At 36.6% G+C, this 21,015-nt stretch overlaps 3 protein-coding genes across 8 annotated transcripts in view; 2 read left to right on the top strand and 1 right to left on the bottom strand.

Annotated features, from left to right (window-relative positions):
* Positions 1-1,000, top strand: part of LOC122085413 (UDP-glycosyltransferase 76B1-like) — a 3,388-nt gene extending 2,388 nt beyond the window's left edge. The window contains exon 2 of the mRNA XM_042653838.1: positions 32-1,000. Coding sequence (XP_042509772.1) covers positions 32-915 — 884 coding nt within the window. The 3' untranslated portion in view covers positions 916-1,000. The remainder of the gene's footprint in view (positions 1-31) is intronic.
* A 473-nt stretch (positions 1,001-1,473) lies between these two features.
* LOC122085411 lies at positions 1,474-6,443 on the bottom strand. Of its 6 annotated transcripts, none has more exons than XM_042653831.1 (8): positions 5,656-6,443; positions 5,021-5,409; positions 3,786-4,268; positions 3,246-3,395; positions 3,008-3,082; positions 2,838-2,885; positions 2,289-2,725; positions 1,474-2,131 (listed from the first exon to the last, which is right to left on the bottom strand). In XM_042653831.1, exons 2-8 carry the CDS (start codon positions 5,400-5,402, stop codon positions 1,520-1,522), a joined length of 2,187 nt encoding a protein of 728 aa, XP_042509765.1. In that variant the 5' UTR covers positions 5,403-5,409; positions 5,656-6,443; the 3' UTR covers positions 1,474-1,519. The 6 variants fall into 6 exon arrangements, with proteins under 6 accessions (XP_042509765.1, XP_042509766.1, XP_042509767.1 ...); XM_042653832.1 differs by having other exon boundaries at positions 5,662-6,443; XM_042653833.1 differs by having other exon boundaries at positions 6,093-6,443.
* A 10,981-nt stretch (positions 6,444-17,424) lies between these two features.
* Positions 17,425-20,119, top strand: LOC122085532 (transcription factor DIVARICATA-like). The gene is made up of 2 exons (XM_042654008.1): positions 17,425-18,775; positions 19,420-20,119. Exons 1-2 carry the CDS (start codon positions 18,330-18,332, stop codon positions 19,898-19,900), a joined length of 927 nt encoding a protein of 308 aa, XP_042509942.1. The 5' UTR covers positions 17,425-18,329; the 3' UTR covers positions 19,901-20,119.
* Positions 20,120-21,015: the final 896 nt, after the last annotated feature.

Genomic DNA, 21,015 nt, shown 5'->3' with positions numbered 1-21,015 from the left:
AATATTCTTTTTTTTTTTTTTTAATAATAAGATTCTCAATTGGAGACACCAGTACCGGAGCTCCCACCTCTGAGAGTGAAGGATCTGCCTGCGATCGAGACGCAAAATCTAGAGATCCTGTACCAATTTGTGGACAGCATGGTCAATCAATTGAAGGCCTCATCTGGACTCACTGGGAACACCTTCAAACTCCTTGAACAATCGGCCTTGGCAACATTTACTCAAGAATTCCCAATCCCAATATTCACATTAGGCCCTTTCCATAAACTCTACCCAGCTTTATCCAGTAGCTTACTGTCTCAAGACCGCAGCTGCATCGCTTGGCTAGATACACAACCACCTAGATCTGTAATCTATGTCAGCTTCGGCAGCCTAGCTAGCATGGATGAGGATGAATTTGTGGAGATGGCTTGGGGATTAGCCAATAGCAAGTGCCCCTTCTTATGGGTGGTTCGGTCTGGCTCGGTCCATGGCTTAGAACAGGTTGAACCAGTGTGGCCTGATGGATTCCTAGAAATGATTAGTGAAAAGGGTTGTATTATCAAATGGGCCCCACAACAGGAAGTGTTGGCTCATCCTGCAGTGGGAGGGTTTTGGACCCACAATGGTTGGAACTCAACACTGGAGAGTATATGCGAAGGGGTGCCAATGCTGTGTCGGCCTAGTTTTGGAGACCAGAAGGTGAATGCGAGGTTGGTGAGCCATGTGTGGAGGGTGGGGTTGCATATGGAGGAGAACAGGTTGGAGAGAGGGGAGATTGAGAGAAGCATAAGAAGAGTAATGGTTGAGAAAGAAGGGGAGGAGATGAGGGAGAGGGCTAAGTCTTTGAAGGAGAAGGTAGAAGTTTGCGTCAGGAAAGGAGGTTCTTCCCATCAGTCTCTAGAGGACTTGATAGCTCACATCTTGTCGTTTTGATTACTTTTGTTATCCACCTAATTGGTTCTTCATTGCCTTACATTGTTCATAAACCCATCAATAAACAGGTCCACATCAAAACTAGTAATTTCTTATTCGTGGGAGGGTGTGATGAAGATGATGAGTATCTCTTTAGGACCGAGGGATGTTATATTTTCATGGCCCTTAGCTTGCGCACGCCAAGCATCCAAAAAGGAGGAGGGGGGGTCGTTTCACAACACTATGTCATGTCGGGCATAGGAGCCCAGGATTGGGTAGTATTCTTTTCTCTAGTAAAAAGAAAAATAATGTTTCCAAAGAAGAACGCGACCTGGTCACATGGACCCTATCCCCACATACAGGAAAGTGAAATTATTACCACCCCACACGCCCTTGTCAAATCACGAAACTCCATCCTTGTTGATGCCCCTGTGCATGTTCTGAATGGTCACTGTGCTGATACAAGTGCTTCATGACCTGCGGGCAATCTCTTGCCCCTTATCTTTTTTTGGCAACCCATTAATGAAACTAGTAAAGGAAGCATATACAATTGGTAACTAAGATAACACAAGAAAAGGCTTGAGGCAATGGTCCTTCAAGAAATCTTAACTTTTACAATTTCAAACTAATACAGCCAAAGTTTTGCTTGCCTATTGAAAATTCCATGACCATATGTGGAATGCACCATGGCCAAAAAGAGTGGGAATTGTAACAAAACAAACAATGTAACTGGAACACCAGCAAGGAAAGTGATGAGAATGGCAACCAACCTATATTGTCTACCAAGGATAAGAAAAAGGGTTGCACAAAAGGCCACCATCATAGTTGCCATGGAGATGAATAGCGTGGATAGACCAATTATCAATCTCTTTGGTAACGATTTAAGAAAATCTTCTTCGGCATAACGGGACGTGAGGATGGACAAGAACATCAACACTGAAGTTGCAGAAGAGAAGAGTGATGAAGCATCAGAGATTATAAAAATCAAGAATAATTTCTTTCTCAAGAAGATGGGAAAGCCATCTTGATAACTTCCTCCTGGAATAGTAAAGACTGCTGCAAATGTAAAAGTTGCAATTAGTGCTGCCACTACCATGCATGAATTTGCAGTATCCTTCATCCATGTTTCCCCTTCTTTGAGTAATTCTTTGTGCTCCCTTTTAAACAGCTCTCGAGGTTTCAAGCCACTCGAATTTTGCTGATCTCTATATGGTGGTCGTGTTATCATATCCACCTCCTGTTGATAGTGAACAAAAGGCAGAATTAATAATCCTACATCGGATGTGAGTAGCCCAATGTAGAGACTTATAGGTACTTGGGCACCCTCTCAAGTCTATCTATCTTCGTTATCCAATATAAAAAAACAACTACAAGTAGAGGATGAATTCAGTTACCTGAAACCATTGCAACTCCCGTTGCATTTGCAAAGCAGCACCCGAGACCCTATATAGTTGAGATTGAGGTGATACCATTCCAGCAAAGTGTAAAATGTTGTTACCATCATTATCAACACCCCCTGCAAGATCATTTTTCAGTGCACCAATACCATATATAAGATTGAAGATCTTTTCTTGTCGATACAGAACTGCAATCTGAAATATTCTCCGCCCGTCTGCAGGCTCACACCAAACAAAATTAGGATTCTTTTTAATGAGCTCAACAATTATCTCAACAATCCCAGACTTTGTAGCTTGGAAGATGGCTGAATACACTCCCACTGCTTTAACTTTAGCTTCATCTAGAATTGAAATTTGAGAACAAACACATTTGAGTAATTTAAGGGCTTGGATATGCATTCGTTTCGTTCTGTGTATGCTTCTGACTCCTGGGACTATGCAGAACCACAGAAAGAAGTTGATTAAGACTAAAAGATAGTGAATGGAAAGGCAAAAAATAAATAAGGAAAGATATAATTTTCATCATATTTGCTTTTGTATACCTACCCAATACATTAAGGGCACACCAAAATACTCCATACAACCAGCAACTAACTGCAATATAAAAAATTTCATTAGAAAAAATATGTGATCTTATCTTACCTTTTATGTGTGTGTGTGTGTGTGTGTGTGTGTGTGTGTGAGAGAGAGAGAGAGAGAGAGAGAGAGAGAGAGACCTTTGGTAATGTGATTTTGATCTTTAGAACTCTCATCAAGATAGTCTGTGTCTCTTCCTTTGTAGATTGGGGCATCTATGAATTGAATTATCATTGTCAATTATTTTACTTTCATTTCAAACAAAAACAAATATATATTTGAAATTGTATGAGGGAAAGAATCCAATCAAATGACTGTCATTTAGAGGCAATTTTATCAAATTATGGAGCTGAGAAGAGAAGAGTGCAATTAACTAACATGAGTAAATCCATCGTTGCCATATGTTGTGTGGTCGTCCACTTCGAAATGCATAGGGCTTTTGTGCCAACGATTCGATGGCCGTCATACCACCACTACTTGAACTAACTGCTAATATTGGGTAGCACCTAAGAAGATCCAGAGCAATATCTACATATAGATTCACAACCAAAATGAAGATATACTAGCAGTAGGTTAGTATGATGAGATAACTGACTGTTTGCAATTCAAATTTCTAAGCAATTAGGGGTCGCAGATGGGCATCAACAGGGGGTAGGTTTTTTAGGTTTCACAGAGGCCGGGTTATCATTTCATCACCCTCTGTGTCTAGGGGCAAGGGCTGTGCAACCAACAAGTGTTCTCTTCCCCTATATATATATATATATATATAGATAGATAGATAGAACACTACCTGGTTGCGTGTTTACTGCAAGCCCCTGGCTAGTGGAAGTGCACACACAGGTATCCAACCTGGGGGCAGGGGTGTCTTTCATTGCACTCTGCATCTGGGCATAGAAATGTCCATGTTGTACTACGTACCGTACATATCAAAATCAATAGCAGTAGTAAGAAGTGTAGCACCATTCTTGCATTCTCCAGAAACTAGTGCATCCTTGGAAGTGAGTGAATAAAGATAGCGTACCATATCCTTGTTGCCATTGATACCAGCTATAGAAACTGGGATTAAACCATATAAATTCGGTATATGTACCAAATCTCCATTCTTTCTCACCAGTACCTCTGCAATCTTAGTAATTCCACCGATGGCAGCGTAGATAAGGACTGTGGCTCCACCATAGTTGGACTTTATTTCTAAGGCTTCTGGGTCCATCAATTTCACCATTTCTTCTACAATCTCTAAATGTCCAGCTATAGCTGCAAGTTGAAGAGCTGTCATCCCATGTACTGAAATCCTTGCAGTCATCGCTTCAGGATTTTCTTCCAAGAAATTTTTGGTTCTTTGCCAGTCACCACTAAACACAATTTGATATAGTGGGAGGTACCTTGCTCCATCTTCATGATCTACAATTGCCAACCGACCAGTTTTAATTTTATCAAAAGGAATAAGCCATAGAAAGTTTTCCTTCACCACGTAGTAAAGGTTCACAAACCCCTATAAGGTTTCAGTGTAAGTCTCAAAACACCCCCTTCCTATACCATCTTGCACCCATCCTTCAGCCCGCAGTGAATGAATTCCCAGTCACCGTGGTTTAAGGAAAACTAGCTCCTTCAATAAATATAGATAAATTTTACACTATGTTATATTAAAGAGTTGGCTTACTAGATCAAGGATAACAATTTCGATTTTGAGGCAGGTTTCAACCCCAACTCGAAACCAAGATATGGATACAAACCTGCCAGATACTTTTGATGCAAAATTCAATGTCATGGGCTGGTCAAAATTGGTCGAAACTATTGAAAATTGAAATATACAAAATATCGCCGAATTCAATAACATTTTCAATTTGACCCATGGTGAAAACTGTGAAATTTCAAGTTTCGACCAAGATTTAGAACTATGCAGTGGATAAGATCAATCTATATCTAAGCCACTATATTAAGGAGTTGGCTTACTAGATAAGATGATAGAAATGACAAGAACTAAACACCCCCATGTGAGTGGCCCAAGAGGTAAGAGGAATCGAACTCAGAACTACAAGCTTCTTAGGCGAATTCCCTTACCAACTCAGCTACCCCTTGGGGTTAAGATACTTCAAATTCCATATACTAGTATTAGGTTGGGAAGTGCTATGAACTTTGATAGAGCAATGTACCTCCGACTGTTGAGTACGTCCCTGCTTGTGCAGGCAAATTCTTTTGGTCAATTTTTTCCTGATGCTTAAAGGCCAAATGATCCCAAGCTGCTTTGGCTGAATCAATGTCCTTGATAAGGGTTACCATTTCCTGTCCACATGAAATTTGAATTGCATGTAGAGCTTTTCCATTTCCCTGTTTCCAAGAATTGAATCCAATATCACTGGGTTCAGGAGTGTGACAAGTTCCCTCCACTATGCGCCAGAGTTCTTCACCTAACAGATAGCTTTTCATATACATCTTCCAGAATTCATAATTATCTTCTGTAAGAACTTCAGGAACCATCACATTTGAAGCAATAATCTGTGCTGATCCCATTCTTCCCCTCTGTGTTGATTCCATCCTTGCCCTATCATATATGAAAAGGTAAATATTTGTAATACTAAATCATAAAAATATAAAGAAAGTAGAGAAGCAGAAGAAAAGGTTTGGACTTGGATCTGTTTGTAATCACAGAATTTATAATCGGACTTCATATGTCCTTCAGAATAACTGGTTTTAGTTTAGCTATAAGGGTAAATGATGTAATTTCACAAGCAATAATGTCAAGTTAGACTGTTTTTGGAAGGCAAGAAAAAAAAAATCGTAGAGATTCCTGTACGGTTTTCTCGTCCTTTTCCTCTTGTCGTCTGGTGATCCCTATTACTGAAATCTCTCCTGAATTGAGAAAGACCAGAAATGGTGGCTTGGTGGCCTCCACTTTTGCTTGTTTTGAAGGCTCCCAGGTGAGAGAAGCAAACAACAAAGAAGTAACCCAAAAGTGTTGGTATCTGAAGCTGTTGTTACAGGAGGAAGGAACCAAAACCTGCAAAAAAGAAGAGAGTGAAGCAGGGGAGGCAAAAGGGATTTCTGATAAAAACCCTATATGCAGGAGCATTGGTTCAAAACATGGCCAGTTTTCTGATATAGGGATTTTTGGTAGGTGCGGAGCTGTGTTCGACAAGGGTGTGGAAAGTTTGATGGGTTTGACTTTTCTTGGGTTTTCTCACAGAGGGCTCTGTACTCGGTCTTTGTTTCTTTTAGATGGCCTACCTTTTGGAGATGCAAAGATGGGTATCTTATCGTTTTCTCTATGAATGAGCTATGAACTGGTGTAATCAAAATCGGAGGGAAGCGGGAGAATGAGAGAAAGAAGCAGAGAAGCCTCTACCTCCACCTTGAATTCTGGAAGAAGGAGATGCACGATTTGCGGCTGGAATTCTGGAAACTGGAGCTTTTTCTCTCTTTACCGGAGTCGGAGATCTTGAGTTACAAGCTACTTAAAGTCGAGAATTTCCTGCATTGGAAGTTCAAGATCAGTGTAGCTTGCTTTTTTCCTCTTCTCTGCCTTTGTTTTCTAGTGGAAATGGTGGTTTCTTCTCTTTTTGCAGCTTATGTGGTTTGACGACATGAAGATTGAGTGGAAAAGTGGATGATTGGTGATAGGAGACAAGAAGTGGTGGGGTTGGGTTGGTGAGTAATAATTAGCGTGTCAGAGGACTTTCAGACCCTTTCCCGAACCGACGAGACCGGTTTGAACGTAACGGAATTTACTTTAGAAAATAGGATTCAAACCAATATAACTCAATAACACTGAAATTTATAAAAAAAAAAATTGGATAATTACTTGGACACCCATATGCTGTGCCCTGGTTGCTTGATATTCCAAACTTTTGAACATCATACTTGAGGCCCATGAAATTTGACAATGTTGTCTGCTCTTAATGGTTAAAATGAAAAACCTTATTACCGTATATGTCTTAATTTTTTATATTGTTTTATGAAGGAATCGAATTGGAAGATGAGGGGTGAAAGGAAATCTTTTTGCCCACAAATTAAATCGATTTAGGTTTTGTAAAGTTAATGCATTTAAAGGGTAAGATAATCATTTTAACTTCACAAGTTTCAGTTGAATAGCTCATAAGGATAAAATGGTATTTTCCACTTTAACCACTAACGGACTGACACCTTTAGATTTGATGGGGCTTCAAGTAATATGTTCAATAATTTGGATGTCAAGCAAACCATTGTATAGAGGGTGTCCAAATAACTATCCCTATTTTTCTTTTAATTATGAATATATTGATATACTATAAATCAAATTGAACCCAAAACATGGTTCTAAAACTTGAATCGGATTAGTTAGTATTGACTGGATTGATATCGATCCTGAACAATACGGATAAGGGTAAAATGATAATTAAAAATTGATTTTTCTCTTATGTCCGCTTATACCACCAATATTTGCCACCTCATCAATAGATTTGTTGAGCTAGAATGGGTTAGACTTGGAGGTTGGGGTGTCCATGGGCCAGATTAGGTTGGGTTTTTTAAAACCCAAGCCCAGCCCAGCCCTAGGTCGGGCTGGGATATCTCAGCCCAAGCCCAACCATGTCTTAGCCCAGTCCTGATGGACCTTGATTGGGCTGTGGTTAGCCCATTCCAACCCAGGCCTGTACTCTTGGGTACTTGGTTGCTTGATCTTGATACATTAATGTAGAGTCCAAAGACTAAGATTTTCTTATATATGTAGATTGTGGAGGTCAAAGACTAAGATTTTCTTATATATGTAGATCGCAAAGGCCAAAGACATACGTTTTCTTACATATGTAGATTGTGAAAAACAAGAGACTTTGTACAAATCTTGTTCTATTAGTATCCATTTTTAATTATTAACATATTTATATTATTATATACTTAATATACAAGGTTGTTTGGCTTGGGTTGGATAGGGTTGAGGCTTCCACCCAGGTCCATTCCAACCCGACCTCAGGCCTGAAATTCTCAACACTAGCACACCCTATGGGTTGAAATTTCAGCTTTGGCCCTATTCGGACTCAGAACAGGCTAGGATGGGTTCGGGCTGATCGGATTTTTTGACACCCATATTGGGAGGGTTTATGATGAACTAAGTTGGGCTGGGCTAAGCTGCTAAGGTATGAAGGAAATGATTTAGGTGGCTTTGGTCCAACTGTAGAGTAGTGAGAAGAGGGGGGATATGATGGATTGAAAAAGGTTGAGACAATAAAGACTGGGTAAGGGTTGCTTGAGATAAACAAGGCTGTGTCGGGGTTTAGGTGGGTTGGGTCGAATTGAGATTATAAAAGCTGGGTTGGGCTCAGGTGGATTGGGCTTAGTTCTTTTGCCCAATATGTCACACCTGATTCAATCCATTTCCGTGGGATGTCAAGTCTCCTAATCTCACAGGGATTAGTAGCTATTGTGGAAATGTTTCCTCATTTCTATGGCATCCACCGGCTGTGGAGTCTCGGGAGGTTCATATTGTATACAGTCTTCTCCTGACTATGCAGAGAGAGTTTTCTGACTCGAATCCATGATCACTAAATCGCAATAAAACTACCTTACTATTGCACCAAGACCCACCTTTTTTCTATGGCATTCTATCTTCTAGTTTTTCTCATTACTTTGAACCGAAATTTCACCAACATTATACTCGTACTGGGTTGAAAATAGCGTATGCCCAGTGCCCACAGCCCACAGCCCACAGCCCACAGGATTCTCTATAACCATGGCATATGGGCTTTGATTGCTTGATGTTAACCCATTATCACTAGATTAAAAACCCTGTTGATGAAAAGATGAAACCAGCAACCATTGTGATCTTCCAACTTACTTATCCTTGTTTCAAGTAGTTGGTATAAAGACAAAAACAGCTAGATTTCCTTCTCCTCAAGCCCCAAGGAAACTCTCTCTCTCACAGATCCCATTACAACAGAGCTTGAATAATTCGAATTGAAATGGGCTATGAGTGTTCAATAATGAAGACAAAAGAAGAGGAAGAGTTGGTTCAATGACTTCAATCATTCAAAATTCTCTTTCTGAGTGCACCAGCTGGCCCAGCATCTTTCTTTACACAATGGAAAGAGTGAGAACTCACATGATATGATTCAATGTTTAAAGCTCTCTTTATTTAAACATAATCAGTTACCCACCTCTCCAAAGTTAAAACCCATAAAGATTCACCTCCCACCCTTCTCTGTTGCTAGTCCACACTAGATTTTGGTGGAAGATTCAAGTATATACTCTATTTTGTTACTTTGGGAATATCTCAAACTTACTGAACCTTTTCACAATCATTTTAAGGCTAATAATTGGTGACCCATGCCATCACATGCACACAGTCCTCTCTCTCTCTCTCTCTCTCTCTCTCTCTCTCTTGTGAAGGACCCACCATTTGTTCATTGTTTGGTGCTTGAATCTGTAGTTGATTGTGTGGCAATATATCATGACTCAGTGCTTCCTTATAGAATATGGGTAGCCTTATTCAGAAAGCTTTCTAAGGAGGGAGAAGCTTTATATATTCCAACTTTACTTGGGGTTGGTATATCATTCCTGCTTTGTAATTCCACTATTTGAAGCCATTGTTGCTCTTGGCACCTAATGAGATAGTCCACGAAATATCATTTGAGGTCCAATCCAAAATCTTGAGACATAACGTGGAGATAATTTATTGATATATTAAAATACATGATCTAAAATCCCAAATAATCGATATAAGACTATACCTCTATAACTTCCAACATCTCAACAATAGGGGATAACAAATGAACCCCATGAAAACAAAATAACATCTGTCAGTGAAATATCTTTTCAAATTAATCAGGAAACCAAGCATTCAGTAGGGGTGAATCCTTATGGTAACTCACCAGTGACCCACAGAATTTTGAGAGGCAGCCATGGAGACTGATTAGTGACTCCACATATCCTAGGAAGGTAGGATAAGTGGAAGCTATCAACCTTTTTGGTCCGCAAAGCAAGCTCTCATCAATCCCATTCCATCAATCGCCATCTTCTCTCTACAGTGGTAAAAAGGAAAGATAAAGGCAGAAAGGGAGGAATCCCCATGTCCATGGACCATATTCAATTCAAGTCCCAACAAAAATGATCCTCTCAATTTGAGGACCGTCCATGATAAAGAAAGAAATCTCTCCAACTTAATTAAGGGAAGATTTAAGAGAGAGATACCAAAAGAATCTTTTCTTTGTTCTAATTTTTGTTCTAATTTTTTCCTCCCCTTCTTTTCTATTGGGTTGGATTTTTATGGAAGTGTTTCACCAATGCTATTCGTTGATTGATAAGGTTCAACTAAGCCTAATGTGTGATATTCAAAATCATATCTTTTCCACTTTAAAAGTGAAAGAATTTAAAATATCTTGCCAGCTAAGGAAGGAACCTATGACTTTTTTTTTTTTTATTGTTGAAAAAAGTCTTGGTCTATCCATTGAACTACAAGGGCTTGTCTCTTTAACCACTGACTGATCTTTTTAAAGATAAAGATTCTAACTGTTTCAGTTTATTTGGCATAAGAGACTCCACCAACATGGATTTTCATATGATTTCGAAATTGGATTATTTCACCATAATCAAATCTCCTCCTTTCATTCTAATAAAATCTAAGAACCACCAAAAACAATCCACTACTAGTAGAATAATTCTTTTTATCTTTCTTATGTATAAAGAAAAAGAATCTCCAACATTCCATGGCATACACATTCTTCTTGTTTGAATTGACCCCATAAGAGAATATTTTTCGTCGTCAAAATTACCAAGATACCCATTCCCATAAAGGGTCATTCATAGTCAAAACACTTCATGCTTGGATGGTTTTATTTTTATTTATTTATTATTATTATTATAAATGGCATTGTCCGGCCAAAAAATGCTTTCATATATAGAGGGGTAGTGATAATAAAAAATTCTACCCAAAATAAAAAAGTGATAATAAACAAAGCTACCAATAGGCACTTTGATGCATAGAAATTAAAAACTATGAGAATAACTTATGAAAAGATTTATTAAAAAGATTAAAATTTTTTTTAAATAAATGTATTCATTATAACATGCAACTACTAGAAAATGGATTGTCGGAAAGGAGGAGGGTTTATTTTCTTAATCAGAAGTATTTTATAATATTTTATTCCGAATTCTAATAAATAAAACACCCAATTATGGACTGGTATTCAATATCTTTGAATAATTAATTAATAAAGTGAGAATAAAGGAGTGTGGGAAACACCACTTTGTCAAAATACAAGAGTATATCACTCTTCAAAAGGGATAAAAATAAATATATATATATATATATATATATCAAATATATTACGTCAATTAAGCTTCAATCGGATTATTTTTAAGTCTTTTAAAATTTAGTACAAAAATCATATTCATTCGGTTTGATTAAGATTAAGCGATAGTGTCTTTTAAGTTTCAACCAGATGTATATCCCTTAGAAGGTTACGATAATTTCATCTAATAAATAGTGGTCTTCCATTCTTCCATACATTTTGAATTTTTGTACAATCTTCGATTAAAAATCATTGAATAAATTACTTTTATTTGATTTAACAAAAGAATTGATTAGAACTCTCTACTTTATAATAATTAATTATGAATCCTCAGAAAAACAAAATGTTCACCGACAATTTCTCTTTCCACGCAATATGATATTACATTAGAGGAGGAGAAAGAGCTATATGTAACTTGTAAGCGTCAAAATTCTTTCTTTCTTTGTTTATTTTTTTTAACCGGGTTTGGGGGGGGTTTATATTCACTTTAGGGTCATAATTAAATTGAGACTAAAGAACATTTAATCAATTATTTTCTACTAAATGATATAAATATAATTCAAACCTAGCTAGCCCTCCCCAAAAAGGAGTCTTATTTGTGATTATGTCTCCATCATATATGTTTAAATTTAAAATAAATATTATCAAAAACAGTTTGATCCTTTGTCTCCTATCCAAACAAAGAATCCACCAAAAAAACAAAGATATTCTAATTCCATCCCAAGGAGGTGAACAAACTGCTTAGCCATCTTTTCGTCCACATTGTCCTTCTTGTGGCACATAGCCCTCCCAGTAAAGTGTAAGGCCTCCAGGGAGTGGTCACAACCCTAGGGCCTAGTCCTAGTTGGCTTGGTTCCTAAACATCATTTTTCTCATTCTTTCTTCCATTTCCCCCTCTTTCTTTCCGAGTTTTCTTATAAGGCTATAAGGGTATGTTTGATGTACAAGAAAAAAGACCACAAAATGGTGAAAGGAATGGATTTCATTTTGGACTATAGTATAACTTCGCAAAAGATCAACTATGATAATGATGGGAAAGGAATGGAATTCCTTTTGGATTATTGTGCAACTTGGGTGTTAAACTCTTTTTTCAATCTCACTTTGTTTTAAGAAACCTACATGTCCCTTATAGTAATTCTCTTCCATGCACTTACTTTTAATTGCCAATTGATTAGTATTTGGTACAAATACCTAAATTTAATGATCATATTTTGCACATCATTATCACTTAATACAATAACAACAACAACTAAGTCTTTTCCCAACTTAATCATATGCAAAATTTTATATTATTCTGATTTTAAAGATGCTACTATTGTAGTTTCAAAAAATTGTTTAAGAAAGTCAAATTCTTTAAAAAACTATTTGAATAGTAATGATGTTGGGAATTTCATTCCCACAAAATAGAGAGAGAGAGCGAGAGAGAGATTGACCAGGCCTCATGCATGGGGAGTTATTTTGTTGAAATATGCCACTAAATTTAACATGTAGTTTATCCAAGATCAATATGTCAAATTATATTATCCGTATGACTAAAAAAAAAAAAAATTATTACAATAGACATGTAAAAACCTTTTTCATAATAAACAACATTTCAAAAGAATGCAACTATGATGCCATGCAGTTGTCTACGTTAAGATTAGAATCCATCTCACATCTATACCATTTTTTTTGAACTTACATAGCCTTATTTTATTTTTTTGTTACGTGCTCATGAATTTTTTATTCATCTCCAAAGGGTAAAAGATATTTATAAAGGGTAAGAAATGATGAAATGATGACTTCAAAATAACAATATTCCCCTTCTCTCCCAAGACCCACAAAAGCATCATACTTGGACCCACAAAAGCATCATACTTGATACAAGAGAAGATCCCTTAGGGTTGAGTGCATCTTCCATATTTGTATTTACATATATAAACATCTTTGCAATTACATATTGTGCCAGTGCACCACCTCCATCCATCATCACTATCATAATCGTCGGTCCACCACCACCCATATTTGGCTTGCATTCTCATTTTGGGGTAGAAATGGTGAGAATGAGATTATTAGTGCTACTGTGTATATTATCATACAAGATAACCTAAGATCTGCCAGAATTAACTATAATAATAATAATTACTATTATTTTTTACAAGACCCACATGGGGTCAGCAATTCACCGGGTCATGTGGTGAAAGTGACAGATTTAAAATTAACAGGTAAAAGAATCTTTCTATTTCCATAAAGTATAAAAGGAATCTTTCTATTTTTGCAAACAAAGACAGCCCCACTGCCCGGCCCTTGGCAATTGCCAAAAGCCAACCCTCCTTTTTTTTTTTTTTTTTTTTTTTTTTTTTTAATATGTAAGTCACCATCTTTTCCAAAGACACGATCCCACCTCATTGGGGCGGGCCCCATCAACCTTTGTTTGGGTAATGGGTAAATAGTGATGCACTTTCACTAAAAGGTCGAAAAAACAAATTAAAAAAGAAAAAAGGGTTATGTCAGAACCACATGAAATGAACGCATGATCATCAAAAAGAATTAAAACCCAAAAAAATAACTATTTTTATAACTTTAATAATAATTGAACTAATAGATTAAATAAAATTAGCAACCTCTCAAACACCCAAAAGACAAACAAGAATTAAAAAAGTTTTTATTGGGTAGGTTCTTGTGTTTGGTTTTTTATTTTAAAAAATTATTTATAAATAAAGACAATCACTAGCTGGGGTGGATTTGCTGGTACAGGTACATCCAATCATATTTTTCCTTAGCTTTTTAGTGTTTATTTTTAACAACTACAAAAAAAATATTATTAAATGTTTTAATTAAAAATTGTAAATATTAATAGAGTAACTTGAGCGTATGAGACAAAAAAACAAAAATTATAGAATAGAATAAATTAATCTTTTAAAAAATAAACAAATAACGTGTCCTAAATGCACTACTAACCTTAACCTTATGATCTCAATGTTGTTTTACACGTGGCATATGTTAATCATGATTAAAAACTCTTATAATACACATTCTACACTAATCGATCTCTCTCAAGTGTAATGGAGAACTTTTTTTGTCGTTTCGAAAAATAAGTCAATTAGAAGAAACAAAAATTAAATATTAAGTATTGATTACTCTAATCAGTTAACCTATCTTTCACCATTTTTTTCACTAGAAGTACTTCACTTTTAATTGAAAGTTCGTTTTGTTGGTAAAGTTCATCATTTTAGGTTTTTATCATTAAATATGTATATGTTTCAAACGAATTTGGGGTTCATTACATGCAAATGAATAAAATTATAATCGTGTGACAATTAGGATTTTAGGGTTTACTATATATATTGTTTCTGTGGGGAAAATCATAAACACGATCATGAGAGATCACAATATGAGCTAAAGGAATAGTGTAGAGTTTTTTTTTTCCTAACTTAATGAAAATTTCTAGAATTCATGCCAAGCCATGTTAAATCCATATACTCTTATGTGATTATCTTATTGATTTATTCTTTATATTTACATGTATTAGCAATAAATTATTCTATCCATCAATCACATGTAAAATTTCATAGATCAACAAAACCACAAGACAATAGACGTTGTATTAAACTTTTACAACAATTTTTGAATCTTCTCTCTCCTCCACTCAAAATTTGACTTTTGCTTCCTTTACTTGGGCTCCAAACAAAGCATCTCTCTCTTTCCCTCTCGTGTCCTCATGCCCTTCACCTGCCAGCGGAGAGGGGTTAACGGGTCAAACCCGTAGACTCGCCCAAATCAAATACTTTTTTGCATCTATTAACTTGACCATACGGGTACTCTGAACTAGACTCGTTTTTAATGGTCTTTCAGTGCCAGCATGAAACCCGAGGTGGACCCATTCAACTCATAGGGCGCTCCCACCGTGTTAGAAGAATCATAATTTTTTTTCCCCTCTATTTTTTCACAAGTGAAAAAAAGTAAATATCTCTCCTTGTTTGGAGTTCTGGAAACTTATCACGTAATAGGATGGCTTTGAATACGCAAGCACTAGTTTAACATAGTGGTAACGTATCTGTTTGAAAATCGATACCCAAGAAAAGAGGTTATAAATCGAATCCTATCATATGTAAGTGTTGAATAGATAATATTTAACCGGCAACTCTCAATAGAATTTGTAGTGGATTTTATCAGTTTTTTTTTTTTTCTCATAAGAGTGGATTTTATGAGTTGAATATGGAAAGGGCGACACTTATATACTTTTAAAATTTTTTATTAAATTTGATTTTAAAATTTGACAAGTAATTAATCTAGAACATGTTCTTTTTATCAAACAATCGAAATTAATACATAATCAAGCTACGTTATGGTTATAAGTAATAGAATAAATGCCTTGTGATATTTGAAAAGGTCACACATCATGTAAATATAATAATTTATTTTAAAAAATATCATAAATTGGGTAATTATATTGTACAACTTGATCAAACTCCAACCCACTAGTTGATGCCCTTGTGGCTTGTGACACTTCTAGCTCAAGTCTGATCTCATTACTCGGTCCACTTGGGTTTGGATGAGTGGATAACCTATCCCTCAAATGGGCCCTACCACCTAACCTTTTTTTTCAAATTTATTTTCAATCTCTCACGAGTTTGGGCTGCTGGGGTTTTAGTAAAAAATGGGCATGGTCGGCTGTTCAAAGTCCAAACAGAAAAAATAAAAGTAAAAACTTCTACATCAATCAGACGGTCAGGATCCATCCATCTCTCATGCATGCTCATCTTTTGTCTTTTAACTCTTTATTAGTAAGGGAAAGAATCTCTCCGTGGGACCCATGTCAGGTTGTCGGTTGCCATCCTAACCCCATTTTCATTTTGTTCTTTTCTTTCCCTATCGATTGATAATTCATTTTCAATAGATTATGTCTATAGGGAAGCTAGAAGACAAGAGAGGAGCTCTATCATCCATCTCTATGTCTCTATCAGTCAAACAATTTATGAACTGAGTGCCCATTGGCCTATGATTATGGTTAGAGCATCTGGAATTTGACATGGGATTGGTGTCCATTGATTTTGAGCCATTTTATTTATATAAAAATGGATTAAAATTTATGTGGGTCCTATCGCAAAGGAGATCAGACACGACACGAGTCCTACAATGATCATGGATATAGAAAAAATCAAGTAGTATGCGGGTCTAACTATAATAGGGATTAAATATTACATGTGTGGATTTAATATTTATTTTTATTAGAAAGTGATTTTTTTTTTCTTTTACAGGTTAAGTTTCTAGTCTCACTTTATATATTTTCGATGACACATTAAGTGTAAAATGATAAAATCTTAAAATTTCGTAAAAGAAAAGAGGGTAGACAAGATTAATAATCAATGTTGATAGTAGAGTGCAAAGATTGATGCCTATATTTGTTTTCATACTCATTAATTGAGTTTTGTTTAATTTTCATGTTTTATTTTTGTGTATATATATATATTTTTTTATTTAAATTGCATGATTAACAAGAAAAAAAAAATCCTTTCTATGAGTGATGAGGTGTAATAAACATTCGACATGCATGCCCAAGTCCTTCCAATAACTCACCGTTGACTGCAAAGTTTCAGACTTGTGATTCACCCAATCCGATCTGATCCAATTACTTGAAAGGGGTTCATGCCAACATCATCATCTTCATCATCATACCCTCATCAACATTGGAAAATTTTCAATAAATTTTAAATTTATTTTAAAAAATTATATATTAAATTCGATGTAGGAGGTTTGCCTGAATTAAAACCTTTTAAACAATTATTTGGGGAGGAAAATTGGTCAAAAATAAGCATCTGTCCAAAATAAAGACCACGATTGGCTTGGCTTCTTCATCTACCGTATGATAGAATGAGAATGAGGAAAGACGTTGTGTATCATAAAGGTGGGATAGTACAGTATGTGTGGCCGTACATATCCTGATACTGTTCAGGATAGCAACCCCTGCTGAGGAGTAACAAGAGAAACAGGGAAACGATCTTATTATTGTCAGGAAAACCGACGGCGGAGATTCCGTACCAACGAAATGGCGTCGTTTGCTCACGTGCTGCTTGCAGCACTCACACTTCTCTTTTGGCCTCAGCTAATATTAAAACTCCATTTTAAAAATATTAAAAAAAAGAGGGAAGCTTTCCTTTTGAGCTCTCAGCAAGTGCCCACATACACCATTACCCACCAATCACAACTCGACACCGTTGACTGGTCCACTTCTATATTCTCTCTCTTCTCTCTCTCTCTCTAACCTGTGCTGATTGCTGTGCTGTGTTTGTTGTGTTGTGTTTGTATTGGTCTCTTTCTCTGCTCTCTCTCTTTCTATCTCTGTCTCTGGTTCACTCCAATTGTGAGTGAAAAGCAGTTCTGTAGAATTTAGATTCATTTCTTCGCGGCTGATTGTTTGCTTTCTTTTGCCCTTTTCCTTTGTTGCTCTTGGGCCTCAAGGAAGAGGAAAAAAAGGAACAACTGGTCTTTCACGCTTTTATGTTTTATTTAAGCTTGCTTCGGATTCGTCGGATTCTCTCTGTTTTCTACAAATATTTCACTTGGGTTTTTTAGTTTATTTGGATTTTTTGAATTCCGATTTGCCTTTGCGGTTTTTGATTTCTGGGTTTTCCTTTTCTCCACCTTTTTTCTTCTCTATGGGTTCCTCTTTCTCTATTCGTCTGCCCCTTTTATAGATAGCTTGGGCCTTGGGGAGTTGCCCATACAAGTCCTAATTATTTCTACCCTTCTCCTTTGCTTTCTCTCCTGTTGCTGCTCAAATATTTCATCCCAAAATTATTGCTTTTAGTTTGAGTTACTGTAGATCTGACAAGCAATCTTGGGTTTATACTTGACCAGAAAAAATCGTTTTTTTTTTCTTCTGAGTTTAATTATTTTTTAGTTTGACATTTAAGATTTTAATCGAATTTGGGAAGTGGGTCTTTTCTAGATTCTTCAGTTTATGCTTATGTGAAAAGGTATTCGGATTCCTTCCAAATGCCTATTGATTTAATGCCTCTAGTCTCCTCTTAAAATCTCCACTTCTCTGCATTTCCTCTTGGGGTTTTCCTTCCCCTGTTTTCTGTTCCTTCTGTGTATCAAACAACTTTGGCGAAATTCATGGCTTCCCCGTTTGAAAGAACGGGAAGTTGAAAGTAGAAAGAGTGAGTTGCCCACCAATTGTGAAGTTATCTCTTCCCATCGCAGTGTTCTGTGGTTAGAAATGATGAAGTGTGAGATGGAAATTCTTTCTCCACAGTCCTATTGTACCAACTCAAATTACTCAAATTACTCAAATTGGCTGCTTCAACAGAGCAAGAGCAGCGTTTGGACCAACGAAGAGAACAAGATATTTGAGAATGCCCTCGCAGTGTATGATAAGGACACCCCTGATCGATGGCATAAAGTAGCAGAAATGATCCCAGGGAAAACTGTGCTGGACGTGATGAAGCAGTACAAGGAATTGGAAGATGATGTCTGTGAGATTGAAGCTGGTCGGATACCGATTCCTGGTTATCGTACCTCTTCTTTCACATTGGAGTGGGTGAACGATAGTGGTTTTGATGGGTTAAAACAAGGCTATGGTCCTGGTGGGAGAAGGTCTTCTTCCACAGGTCGTCCTGATCAGGAAAGGAAGAAGGGAGTGCCATGGACAGAAGAAGAGCACAGGTAATCTCTTTCATCCTGCGCTTTAAGAATTCGGTTATCTTCTCAAATTTTTTTTTTAACTTGTGAGTGCTAAAATTAACATTAGATAGATGGACAATAAGATTCCTAAAACTCAAGTCATTTTAGTGTTTGGTGACTCTGTTCTACTATTTTACTAGGAAAAAAAAAGAGACTTTGTTCCACTCTATTGAGTTTTAGTCTTTCAAAGTGATTTTTCCCTTCTGTGCACAAGCTCAAAACATTTTAATGTTAAGTATTCTTTTCATCCCTGGTTCTTCGTGTTGAGTGATTTTGTCTTGAGCGAGGGTCAAATTCTGCCACTGTTGAGCAAGTTTATTTTTCTATAACAAATACAACCTACCAGGAACAAGTGATTTTCTTATGTTCCATAAATGAAATTTCATTGGGTTAACCAATTTCTTCTTTTGGTGTCATTGGAAGTGGTTTCACAACTCTACAATCTAAATCTCATCTTCAAATTCTTGGACTATAAGTTAATAATATGAACTTGTTAATATTGATTTGGTTAAATGGGTGACATTTTTGCTTTTGGGATGGGTTGGATATTTTGTGCTTAAATTTGGTAATTATCTAGTTTTTTAAGCTTTCTGTAAGCTGATTATCATTATTATTGGGTCATACAGGTTGTTCCTTATGGGTCTCAAAAAATATGGCAAAGGAGACTGGAGAAATATTTCCAGGAATTTTGTGGTTTCAAGGACCCCAACCCAAGTGGCTAGCCACGCTCAGAAGTACTATATAAGGCAAGTTTCTGGAGGGAAGGATAAGAGAAGATCCAGCATACATGACATCACAACTGTTAATATCACAGAATCTAGGCCAACTTCACCAGAAAACAAACATCAATCTGGAGATCAGACTAGTGTACGTTCTCAGCAGTCCAATGTGGTTAGCACCACACCCAAAACATTATTTGATTGGAACCAACCCAGCAATGGATCACCAGGCATGATTTTCAACTCACATGGCAACATGATCATGCATTCTCCTTATGGTATGACACCTTATGGGATTAAGCTACAAGGTCAAAATCAACGCAGAGAGGCTGGATCTCACAACATGGTGTTTCAAATGCAGTCCTCAAGATTCCATCCTCATGGATAGGGTAGAGTTGTTTTGGGTTTGGAAATGACAAATGTCATTTTGTTCAGTATAGGAGTGTTCTTTCTGTGTTTTTGTTGTCGTTTTTATGTGAATATTGGGACTCGAAGTAGTAGTTTATAGTATGTGATCTTCAGTAAATAGGATTTATATTGTGCATCTATTTGAAATTGTGAACTTTGGAATGGAAGAGAAGATTCCCAAACTTGGGTTCTGTTTGCATTGAAAGCCTAAAACCGGATTCTGGTGTGAAAGTCCACGGATTTTTGTTTATTTATTTATAGATAAAATCCTTTTTTATATGCTCGAATTTGGAGAGAAATAGTGAAAATATGTAGCAGCAGTGTCACATGGCTTGGTGTTGTACATTTAATAAGAATGGCCATTTTAAAGGTATGAATGACTCGAACCTCTTATGCATGATGGATTGTGATTATCCAATCTTATTAAAGAATTGAGATGGTTACCTGTATTCACCCTAAAAGAAGGAAAACCAGTTAACTTGAAAGTTATATAGACAGTATGTGCAATTCTAGGACATTGAATCCAACACTGGATCAGTGACAGTGAGATCAAGAAGTCAATATCATTACTTAAGTTGTCTAATTCTAAACTAGTGATCCAATCTCTTTGATGGAACTAAACTTTTTTTTTTCTTTGGGTGCAGATGGAACTAAACCATTTAAGCAAAAAGGTACTAACCTCTTCCAACTCTACATTTATGAATTAACACTGATAGCAACTACAAGTAACAATCCCAAACCTTTTTTCCTGAGAAGCTAAACTAAAAGAAACAAGTTTACCGAGAATCCACTTGCAGGGTTATGGTGGCAAATGTACATTTCGGTAGGTATGACTCAAAGCTTTCGGCACAAAGAATCTGCATTTGGGCATATGGCTGAAATCAAAACTTGGAATCAGTCCGAACACTTGACACGTATTCGATTAGGCCAAAGTGGAACCGCATTTCACTGGACGCTTGGACCAAGTTGGCCTAGTCACAGACCACACTCTCTTTTGATTACCTTGGAAGTTTTCAATTGTTTTAGTTTTCTTTGTAGACCTTTCTGTAAATTCAAGATTTATACCCTCCAATATGGCCTAGTTGACTGAACTTG

The sequence above is a fragment of the Macadamia integrifolia genome, chromosome 8, assembly GCF_013358625.1.
Source record: "Macadamia integrifolia cultivar HAES 741 chromosome 8, SCU_Mint_v3, whole genome shotgun sequence".
NCBI lineage: Eukaryota > Viridiplantae > Streptophyta > Magnoliopsida > Proteales > Proteaceae > Macadamia > Macadamia integrifolia.
Note: the sequence above shows the minus strand (reverse complement) of the source record. Positions and strands in the feature narration are given on the sequence as shown.